This window comes from Anarhichas minor, unplaced genomic scaffold (assembly GCF_050575085.1).
Source record: "Anarhichas minor isolate MPS153535 unplaced genomic scaffold, ASM5057508v1 ptg000052l, whole genome shotgun sequence".
NCBI classification, from domain to species: domain Eukaryota; kingdom Metazoa; phylum Chordata; class Actinopteri; order Perciformes; family Anarhichadidae; genus Anarhichas; species Anarhichas minor.
The window spans coordinates 2,624,397-2,636,573 of NW_027466498.1; the positions used below are offsets into that span (position 1 = coordinate 2,624,397).

The window sequence follows — 12,177 nt, forward strand, 5'->3', positions numbered from 1 at the left end:
AAGTCTGAAAGGATAGGCTTCATATTGGAAAAATATAGCTCCAGTAAAATTCAGGGGATTCAATATATTTTTTTCAAATCAATTTATTTTTGCAGGCTTTACAATCTACATGTGACACCCTCAGCACCCTCACATCGGAACAGGAAAAACTCCCCCAAAAAACCCTTTTACGGGGAGAAAAGAGGAAGAAACCTTAATGAGAGCAACAGAGGAGGATCCTCTATCAGGATGGACAGAAGTGTGATAGGTGTCACGTGTACAGAATGAACAACTTAACAGAGTTACAACACATTCAATGCATATGACAGAACACAAAACCTGCGAGGCGAGAAAGCACAAAGACTCCGGTGAAGAAGCAAAGTCAGTAATGTGCGTTAATGGTATCAGTAATAGAAATAGTAATGTGAGTAATAATAAAAATGATATTAGCAATGGGTGTAACGTATGCCGGTTTTAATTTCCCGTATGATATGAATTTTTCACACCGTCATACCGGTGCATAGCCGGAACAACTGCTGTAACTCTTCAACAGGCAGCTAAATATATTGTTCGCCTATATGAGCGCTACAGTCGGAGCTAGTTGTCTTAACTGTATTGAGAGGGACCCCTAATCATGGTTATAACACAACAATTAATAACCCACAACTAACGCTCTTTAACAGGGCAAAACACCACGACACAACTAAAGGATGTATACGACTTTCACTCTGAGAACAGAATAAACACCCCTCCCCCAGCTCAGGATCAAGGTGCTGTATCTGTTGGTAGCTATTGCCCCGTGTACAACGTCACGAGGACAACGAGCTACATGAAGCAGAATTCGTAAGGATTTAGGAAAGTATTAAATTAATTCAAAAAAGGTAACTAGGCCACCAGTCACCAAGGTTTATCTGATCAATATTGAGTTAATTGTTTGAGTTATGGAGAAGAGGTATATGTGTATTTCTCCCTACTCATTTTCAGACGTGCAATATTTATTCATGTTAATAATTCATGTTGTTTATAGAGAACTGGTTGATTGACAGTTTACTATATTTACTGTTCTTTTCAAGGGTTATTCTTTTTTTTTTTTTACTTATTTGTTCCATGTTCTGAGTAAATAAATACAAAACAATGAAACAAAATGGTTGTCACTGTCTATTCGTATTTATTCACATGATTCCCATTTGTGTATAACTGTATGAAAATATTTGTTACATTTTTGCAAGATAGACGTATCGTTTTGTTTTCGTGGACGGCAGAATGTTGCATCACTTTATCCTATGCTAAAGGAGCTAAGGAAAGGAAGCATCGAAGCACCTTTCCTGAGCATTTAGAGAATTCATGGCTGCTTTTCCCTCACTTATGAACCTTCCTCAGCAGCAGTGGAGCTGTGTCGAGCCATTTATAGCAGTCATTTTATAATTATCTTGAGCACGCATAATAATGAACTTGTCCTATTCCCACAATAACTGGTGGCCACCAGACAGTGGTGGGCCGTCAGGGCCTGCAAGGCCTTCTCTGCTGGCCTAAACAGAATCACAAAGTTATAGCTATTTTATAATTTTATAATTTTTCTTAAATACACTACATGTATTATAATTTATAAAAATATTTTTTTTCTCATTGCACAGCTACTGTCTTCCTCAGTTGCTCTGCTTCCAGTGCAGCTTGTTTTAAGTAGAGCTTTTATCCAATCAGATTTCACCTCTGTGTCTCTAGGTAAGAAGAGAGGCCAGAGGCCTGCAGACTCACAAGTGAATCCATGTGCAGTTTAAGTGAATGGGGACGATATTGTTGATTATCATAGTGTTCAACCAATCAGATCTTTAGTTTGACATGTTGGGCGTAGTATTCTTTGACGTGCCAGCACCTGCTAGCCGGCCTATAATGACTTCAGCATTACATGCCGCTCAGTGTCCATGTGTAGCTCTGCCGCGAGGTGCAGAGTGTGCTGTGATTGGTCAGTGGGCGAGCACGTGACTATCGTGAAACGAAACTTAACAGCAGAGGCTGTGGGTGGTGAATCACATCACGTGATGCAGCTCAGCCAATCAAATATGGGCATTCTGATTGAGTGAGATGTACCACACACCATGACGAGGAAAGACATTGCAGAGCAGTACGTTCAACGTTCAAGTTGTGAAAGTAAAATCCTATGATAATCTCTTTGGGTTGTGGCTTGTCATTAAGGAATGACAGTGGATCCCACAGCCAGACCAGCTGAGAACATTATATTTTCCTGAATTTAGGCTTTTGCATTTTCTAAATGCTCTAGCATTACTCAAACGACTCGTACCGAACGGTTTAATACGAAGATCTACATAGTTACAGCCTTAAAAATGAATAGATGTGGCGCCATCATGTGGTTATAAGGTGGTATTTCAGCTGCAGGACAGCAGTGAAGGCCCAGGTATAAAATGCACGGCCCGCCACTGCCACCAGATAATGATCTTGTGCACACACAACAATAACTTGTGCGCCCAAGATAAACAACGTGTTCCTACATGAATGATCTTGTGCACACAAGAAAACAACTTCTCCTCACACAGCGTTGCCAACAGCGGCGTGAAAGATACATCAAAACGTGCAGCCTGATCGGGAATAGTGTGCTATCTATTTTTCGGAGAGATTCGCCAAGCGGTTTTCCCGAAAATTCCCGAAAATCCCCAAAAACTGAGCAAAATGTCCCCATTCACTTGAATGGGGTTCCGGCGTGAAGAGAGCAAAAAAAACACTTAACTTTGGGCCCATATTGACTAGCTGTACATTAACGTAGAAACATGATTCAAAGTTTAAAACGTAGACAAAACGCTGCACTTTATTGAGCCAAAGGGACATTTTGATAGCTAGCACAGTTTTCATGAAGTCACAGATTAAGTTTCAGGAAAATTTTGGGTCTGTTTCAGATTTTATAATGGGTGTGTATTGCACGGCTCGTTAAGAGCTAGAGTGAGAGCATAACTGTCAGAGTGAAGCGGAGCTTGAAAATCTTCTGTGATTTTTCCAAACAAATTGCTCCAGCTCCCACAATGTTTACTCTTTATACACCATTTTGGCCAAAAAGCTTGGAAATGTTGTGCTGTCGCACACAGATGTCTGTGGAATCCAACGGACTTACACATTTGGCTCAAAGAGCCACAGAGCGACATCAACTCCAACCAACTGCTCCATTAGACTCCATGTTAAATCTGACCACTCATTTCTAAAAAGAAAGCAGACGGTACCAGTTTTGCATATTGCGCTCGAGCTCACATTTTTAAGACCACAAACATAACAAACACATCTCCGCGTTTGCCAGAGTCTTATCTCTCTGACGGTATCTATATTTTATTGATTCGTCTCATGGTTTTGGTATGAAGGGCATATGTTTGACAGGTAGTTTTGTTGAAAATCACTGTTCACTCTAATCTCTCTTAATTAGCCTCTAACACACAGGTGCTCCAATCACCAACATGCACCCAAGCACACAGGTGTTTATATGAGCTCATTAGTGATGTTGATAAACACACAGAGGCACTGAGACTCACACGCACACACACTCCTCTCCCTCTATCTCTCTGTCTGTCTCTCTCTCTCTCTGTGTGTCTCTCTCTCATACAGTCATTCAGGTCTTGGAGACTTTTAGAGGACTCCTGTCTGCCTGTCTCACTCACCCACTCAGTCCATCTAACTGTCTGTCTGCCTGTCTCACTCACTCACTCTGTCTCTCTCTCCTCTCTGTCTATCTTTCTGTCTGTCTCTCTCTCTCCCTCTCTGTGTCTCTCTCTATCATACAGTCATTCAGGTCTTAGATATTTTTAGAGGACTTTTCCCCTCTCACCCCCCCCCCCTCACCCCATTTCAAATTAAAAGCCCCACAGAATGAATTCTAACTGGAATGCTTGTGATGAAGCCTCTCATTTTAGTGTCAAACATTATGATTCTGTCTCCTCTCCCCCTCTCTCACCCACCCAGTCCCACCCTTTCAAAATAAAAGCCCCACAAATACAAGATTCAATCCAAGAGTATGAATCTAAAATGCAGAAAAGAGAGTAGCGCTATCTCAATTGAACCTGAATGACACTACCGGTAACATTGGCGTGTGTATATATTGCGATTTCTTCGGGCAGTAGAAGCCACACTGTCAAAATTTCTTTCGGAATTTTCTAGTTATTATTAAGCCCGATGGATAATATACAGTGTGCTTTGGCACAGGTAGTTTTACTGCCTTGTGCCACAAAGCCACACTGAATAATGCTTTTTACGCTAAATTTCACCCCACTTATGTATGTATGCATGTAACTTCAAAATAGTAACATATGATCATTGTGCCATTTTTTAGGTGCCAGGAGTGAAAATAAATCCTCCTCACCATGTGTTGTGTTTAAAAATGATGAAGACAGTTGGAGAACAATTGTTCATCTGTGCACTTCACAGACCACGCCAGAGCGATCACCAAGTCCATGATGAGGAAGCCAACCATCGACAAGCTGACGTCCAACAGAGATCAATCACTTTGTCAACTTCATCACCAAAGACTCCATTCAGAAGTCGCTGGGCATGTATATGGAGATGCTTAAAAAGAGAAGGTGCTAGAGGAGAGAGGGGAAACTAATATAATGATGCACTCAGTTGAAAAACGCATCTGCAGTCGGTGTCACATGTTCATTTGTGTCAATTGTGCTAAGATGGTTGAGTACAGCTCCCTGCAGCAGCTCACCTTCACTGTTCAACCAGCAAGCTCGTGGAACACTCACCATAATAAGTCGTTTGTTTGTTTCACTCATGTAGCAGAAAGGAACAACTGCATTCTGTTGCTAACCCTGTGTTGGACAATGACAATAACTTAACCTTGAACCTTGATAGACACCAGTGATTCAGTGACATAAATGTTTTCTATCCAAATTTCTAAATACTTCATTTAAAGTAACATCAATCCGTTACAATTTACCATCAAACCATATTTTGTGAAATATTTAGTATGCTAGTTAGCCAAAGCTTCACAGACCTACTGTGCCCAGTTACGGTTGCTAAGCGGTGATTGGACAGTTGCTTTTCGGGGGAGGGCTTTAGTGAACAGTCAGTTATTGCCACAGGCCCGTCTCCACCGAGTGCCTAGCCTTGCTGTACCTTCATGAACCATAACTAATGAAAGTAACCCTGGGTGCATTTGAACAGCCCACAGTGGGCGATGCCTTTGTGCCTCTGTTCTTTGCCGCACTCTTTCAGAGCCTACCGGTTTGTGTGGAGGAGAACTCAGCGATGAAGGGTGGCCGGCTGAAGCGACTGTAGAAACCGGAAGGGTCGTTGTAGGTGTAGGAGTCAACCACGGACACTATCCCCACCCTGCAGAGGAAAGATAGTACTTAACCACATCTCTCACTTCCTGTAAACACATTGCTTTTGAAGTAGTCTTCAAAAAGCAGTTAAAGCTCATCAACTCTTTCTTGTAGTCAGCTATTCACAGCATTGCTGGAGCATTTTCAGAAGTTTATCATCGTCGTTTATCGGTCCTGTGACCACTCGGGAGCAGCTTGACCGGTCCTGAATGTGTGAATGGCTGAATGTAATGTGCAGATGTGTCATGTTTGCTGTTTTTGCCGAACAAATTTACGTATAATTACCAAAGGAAGACTGTATTACTAAATACAGCTGGACCAAAACGTACTCTGTATTCAGCAGTATTCTTTGCAGAAATTAGATTTCATGATGTGTTTGGTGTTTTTAAAGTGGGCTATTTATATAGTAGATAGTATGCTGTATAGGCTATCCTGTTTTTTTATATGACACTCCATATAATATGGCAATTTCAAATGCATTTACATTTTTCACAACACATCTGCAAACAATTTGCATTCAAAAAGGAACAGTGTGTAGGATTTTGGGGGATCTATTGGCAGAGTGATGTTTGTTGCATGTTTTCATCACCTGAAACTACGAATCGTTGAGTTTTTGTTTGCTTAGAATGAGTCTTTCATAGCTACATAGAGAGTGTGTCTTCTTCACGGAGTCCTCCGTGTTTCTACAGTAGCCCAGAATGGACAAACCAAACGCTGGCTTTTTGTGTTACCTGAAGGCACCTGTAGTTTTCCGACATCCTTGTAAAAGGAGGGATGAGCGAAGAGGCGTAGAGTTGGTTTGAATCTGCAACCTCACCACTAGATGCTCCTAAATCCTGCACACTGGCCCTTTAAGTGCCTTTGTTGAGAAATTGCATTCGATGGCACGAAAAGCTGTCAAAAGTGTAGAGTTTTCTAGCACAGCATGTGACACATGATCACCCATATTTACCTTAAACTCTGATCTGCTAATATCTGTACTGAACCATCTTTCATAACAACCAGTGGTGGGGAGTAACCGTGTTATGTGGATTATGTTGTGGAACAATCTGTGGATTAATCTGTGGACTCTTTGAGTGTGTCGAGATAAACAGCGATACTTTTAGGAAGAAAGGAAGTTGTTTCACCAACTTGTACGAGGGAAATTGGATCAATGAAACCTTTTTTTCTTTCACCTACGAGCAGTGTGTGAGCTATGTGCATAGGACCAGAAACACGTGTCAACTTAAGGTTTACATTCTGCTGCAAGTTTTGGACGCTAAACACATGTACAATTTTGAGTTACTTGTACTTGAGTGTTTCCATTTCCTGTTACTAAATACGTCCGCCCCACTACATCTCAGAGGCAAATATTTACAATGACGGTTTACTTCAGTTACTTTACTTAAGGTTACCTTTCAGACTGTGCTTTCACATACAAAACATGTAACATACATTATAACATGACGCATTGGTACAGATTAAACTGTCCAACAGTATATCAATTAGTTCAAATTGGCTCCACCAAGACCAGCTAACAATAATAATCTAGCATTGTAATCTATTACTCTGACAGGGCCCAGTCTGCTGCATTATGTAGTTATACTTGTGATACTTTATGTTTTTCTGATAATACTTATGATGTTGAATGCTTGTAGTTGAGTATTTGAATTGTAATGTTGGCTACTTTTACATAAGTAGTTTTCTGGCACTAATCGCTGACAATAAGGACAAAGACACTGTGCAGATCGGAAGTATAACTTTAAAAGAGAAATTGTTTGTTTTCTGGTCACTGATGCGGGGTCTCAACGGAGGATTCCAACAGAAGATCGGTTGTTTTTGCCTCTCTCTGTTTACCTGTAGAGGAAGAGATATCTCTCCTTGTGTGAACTAGCACCCAGAGGCTCGCTGTAGATGCAGTCGTACGAGAGCAGACACTGTCTGCGAAAACACACACAGACACACAGATGTAGAGCATCATTTAGTTTGTCTCAAATCATAATGTGAGTTCATGAGCCGTCCAACTTAACTTCTACAGAAGGTCACTATATTCTGTGTGTAGCAATATAAGCACTATATAAGGTGTGTGGTTAGTCTAACTTGCTGACGGCCGTCATGAGTCTTTTGGTCACTTCCAGATCCGGGTCTCTGACCTCCTGGATCAGAATGATGTCATAGCGACAGACAATCTGAGAAACGGAAAACAACACATATCTGATTAGAGTTCTTGCTGCAGTGCCATCTTATTATATTAGTGGTCTGTTTAGTTTCATTCCATTCAAGTAGAGTTCTCCTGAAACAAAGAGAAACAGAACTAAAAGAGGTGAACAAACATAACATCTCCTTTTCCAGTCAAATTAAATAATCTGTGATGGTTATTGTTCTAGGTAATAAAGGGGTACTTCACTAATTCCTCACTTAAAAGCTTCACTGGTCATGGCAGGGTTCAACATTAATGTTTTGTTTTTTAATCACTTGCCCCCATATAACTTGTTTATTTTATTTAATCTTTGTTATCAAATACTAACAAAGACCAAAGTCAGTAAATGACTACATTATGGGAAATGTAGGATCCATTTTTTTTCATTTATTATTATCTTTTAATCTACCTCTTGTGAGTCCCCCAACTTTATGGATTTGAAAAAGAATAGCTGGAGTGCCCCTTTAATCTCCAAAAGCCTCTGAACAATACAGTATTGTAACTAAATCCAACGACATGCTCATACTTCTAATGTGCTACCAACTTATTGCAATTGAAGGGAGGCCAGATGTCGAGTAAACCTTGTGGTATTTTAACGTTACTCAGCGCTGTTCAAAATATATCCTCTTTATATCGATGAGATACAGTCTTAGAAAAAAGGAATATTGGATGCAAAAAAGCAAAAAAACATTTTCAGACCGTGCTGATGATCTTCATGAGAGTCACGTCTTTGGATTTCTTGTCTCCAAATGTCTGGATGTTGAAGGCTCCCAGCAGCAGGGAGGTAGAGAGATGCAGCAGGACCAACAAGAGGCCCAACACACACACCCAACGCATCCTGAGCCAAAGAAGTCACATTAGTGTGTATATTTAAAATACATCATTCTAAATCTTGATTTCATGACACATGGACAGTTAGCATGTAATAGTTATACTGCATGCTAGAGGAGCCTGAAAGACTCTCTGCCCTGCTGTGGGAGTCAGAGACGCACCAACACCTGCACCCCTGGACACATGCAGCAGGATCTCTATTCCCGGCAGTTTATCTCAAAGCGAGTCGGCAACCCGACGTTTCATGTGCTACTTTTTGCAGAGGCATCCTGTGTCACGGGGTGTGGTAGAGAACTCAAACGCAGACCAGGCAGAGTAGCTTGAAGCAGGTGTTTATTAAACACAAATAGGAATCATTACCATAACACAACAGGGAGTCCAAGCACAAGACAAGAGACGAGGGGGAAAGTCCAGCAGGAACGAGACAAGGCAAGCAGACGGGGAAACCGGGAACAGGACGAGCAAAACGGGCCAGTACACAATGATCTGGCAGTGAGTGACTGAGAGGCAGAGGTTTAAATAGTGGCTAGAACAGGTGAGGCGAGTTGTGCTGATGAGGGAGTGCTTGATTAGTGATCAGGGGCAGGTGAAGGGAGTTAGACTGGTGCTGAGGGAGTGGCTGACAGGTAGAGTGAGGATACAGAAAGACACACACAGAACACAGAAGGCAAAGCCTGATCGTGACATCCTGGGTAAATTATTACTCCAGCAGGAGAATCATTATTCTGTTAGTAAAATCTTATTAAAGATCAAGCAAAACCAGTCCCTGTGTATAATGTTAGATAATCTGCAAGAATTGTTCTCCAACTGTGTAACAAAAATAGGTTCCAGATCATTAATGCTTAATTCCTAGCCTAATTAAAACCTCTTAAGCTCGGACCCTATTTGTAGGCCTCTGCTCGAAAATGGCATAGCCCTACTAAAGTGACCATAGTTCTGTAACTACAAGGTCTATTTTAATAATTTTTGTTGATATAATCAGATCACAAAACTTGTGAGATTGATCAGATGGGTAATATTGTGTATATGTTGCTGGTTAATATAGTAATGAAGACATTACACAGCTCAAATTGAAAATAATCAGGTTCGCCTGAAAAAAAAGCACTTTTATTGATAAAAGGTTGTTGAAATAATGCAGATATCTCCCTAAAAACTCTCCCAAATCATAGCACAACCGATCAGCAGTTGCTGAATAAAGGTTAAAGTGGGATAAAGTGAAGAATAAGAGGCTTTAGTAGAGAGCGGTCAAGCGAGGTCATCATTTTCGAACCAGCTGTTGCAGCTCTTACATTGTACTTTTATATACTATATAACTATATATTTCACTTTTTTATCACTCATATTATTCAATACATCCAAATACAGATGTTAGGAATCATTTTGAGATTCCTAACATCATCAGAGCCTGTTTTTGGCTGTCATCTATAGGATTTTCTCAGTTCATGTGTGTGTATGGGGCTGTATCTCAGCCTATCCTCGGTCGATTTCAGTAAATAAGCCCTCCTTCGACGCGTCAGAGTCTCAGGAAGGCGGGTGTCGAATTTGGTGTTGATTGACAGAAGTTTCAACCAGTAAAGTTGCAAGAAGTGCCGCGTGTCCCCGGGCGTAAATTTCCGCTAGCAGGAAGTCTGAGCACTCGCCCAAGCTGGATTGACCGCTCTTATTCTGGAAACAGCTCGGAAGTAAACAGGATGCAGTTGGCAACAATGACTCCAGCTTTGAAACGGATAATCTGCGACGTTATTGTCCTCATTTTTCATAAAACTTGGCCACATACCTACGATTTTTTTCGGCGGAGGGCAGTACGAAGGTACGTTTGACCACTCACAGCTGTCCAGTGCTCCCACGGAGCGGAAAACCGAAGTTATTTACGTCTTCGGCCACGTGTGCTAATGCTATTAAATGCATTGCAAAGCTAGGTAGCCGCTAGCATCAGGGTGCAAACATTGATTTGCAGTACTCATAACTGCGATTTCTGGCCAGGATTTCATGCTTTTATGCCACGTTTTCTAGATGCTTATATTAGTAGGCTATAGTTGTGTTTGGAGTGTGTAAGAAGTGATTTATATGATAGTGTTGCCCATACGTTGCTGTTTCATCCGGAAAAAAAACTGGACCAATCCACAATATTACCGAAGAATAAGGCTATTTTCCGTACATGATTTTCAGGGGTTCTGAGCCCGAGAGCCCCCAAATTTGGGGGCGTCGTGTGCAAGAGGTTTTAAGTATGTCATGGAATTTAAAAAATAGTAACATAAGACAATTTTTGACTTGAGAATGATGAATACAGTTTGAGAACAAGAAGATACAATATAGCTTGTAGACTCTACAGGATGATTGTTTCCTTGGCAACTATCATGTTTTTACCGAAAGATGTATAGATTTTAGTTGTTCTATTATCTCAATTTGCTTGCGTGCACAAAGCTGCCATAAATAGGTCACAAAAAAATGACCGGCCCCCCACCAGGTTTGGGCTGAGCCCCGAATGTTCACAACGTCTGGATCCGCCCCTGCTGTGTGACATTTAGAGTGTGTACTGCTATGATGTGTTTGGAAGTGTAGAGTCTTCTGGAAAAGTGCATTTTCTGTCAGGTCCCATGTAAGGGTTGCATGCAAACACATTGAACCTGACAGTAGATGAATGTGGAACTAGAGTGTGCAGATGATCAACAGAGGCTATTTTTACCTGCGGCGTTCACAGCAGCAGTGAGAAGGCAACAGATGGTGAATATGTGATAAAGGAAGTTGATTTGAGGTCATGTGTGATGAAATCTCTCTCCTCTATTGAGTCATGTTTACATGGTTTTCACGCCAAAATGTAAAGTAATATCTCCCAGTAAAAACATGAGGTGAACCAAACTACAGCCTGGAAATATAATATGTGTCGTCTTAAGACACACTTGTTTTCTGAAGGATAGACTTACTTATACACTTATTAGTTTATTTATTCAGAGGTAGATGCATTCTTAAATATAATCATGTAATATATGAACATCAATGTCATGTAGCGATCATAGTGGGACATGGTTGTTATGTTTCCTTCACATAAGATGGGACATTGCTGAGGTAGAAATAATTAAAGATAATTATTTGACGGTAAAACATTTTATACTTTCATTAATAACTTAAGTTTCACATTGTTTCCAAATTCATTCATATTTCAAAAGATGGGCAGAGATGAGTGTGATGATGGGTATGCCGTTATTGAGACCTCAGAAAATGTTCTATTGTGCTGTGATGGATGGAATCAGTAAGTGGCATTTAGTGGTGGAATGAGTACATTTACTCAAGTAGGCCTACTGTACTTTTGAGGTACTTTTACTTGAGTATATCCATATCCATGCACCGTACATCCATCTTGTGCTTCTGTATATTTCTATTCCACTACAATTCAGAAGTACATATTTTTTACACAACTTTATTTATTTGACAGCTTTAGTTACTTTGCAGCTTCAGATTGTAAAAAAAAAAAATAAAAATACTTTTATAAAATATGATGTATTAATATAGATCATGCTAAATCACAGCATATACATTTGTTAAAATTAGTTTTGCCTTTACCAGCTGCAACATTAGTGACAATTACACATAAACCCATCAGTTATGATAATCCAGTATTATAAAATACATTATAATGAAATGGGACATTCAACACAATGAATAGCTACTACGTTTGGTTCTTTAAGTAAATTATCTATATTTTGATGCTATAAGGACTACTTTTTTGAATGCATGACTTTTACTTGTAACAGAGTATTTATACATTGTGTCACGTGTGGTGCTCCCGCACGTTCTAAAGAGTTTTAAAGAGAGAAACCTGTACGGGTCAATTATACCAAACAGTAACATATGACGAACAACAACACG

General features: G+C 40.4%; 1 protein-coding gene across 1 annotated transcript; it reads right to left on the bottom strand.

The window, feature by feature from the left end:
• Positions 1 to 5,170: 5,170 nt before the first annotated feature.
• Positions 5,171 to 10,010, bottom strand: LOC142931530 (deoxyribonuclease-1-like). Its single transcript, XM_076075490.1, has 4 exons — positions 8,179 to 10,010; positions 7,380 to 7,468; positions 7,137 to 7,220; positions 5,171 to 5,307 (listed from the first exon to the last, which is right to left on the bottom strand). The coding sequence occupies exons 1-4, from the start codon at positions 8,314 to 8,316 to the stop codon at positions 5,187 to 5,189; spliced, it is 432 nt and encodes a 143-aa protein (XP_075931605.1). The 5' UTR covers positions 8,317 to 10,010; the 3' UTR covers positions 5,171 to 5,186.
• Between the last annotated feature and the right edge of the window lie 2,167 nt (positions 10,011 to 12,177).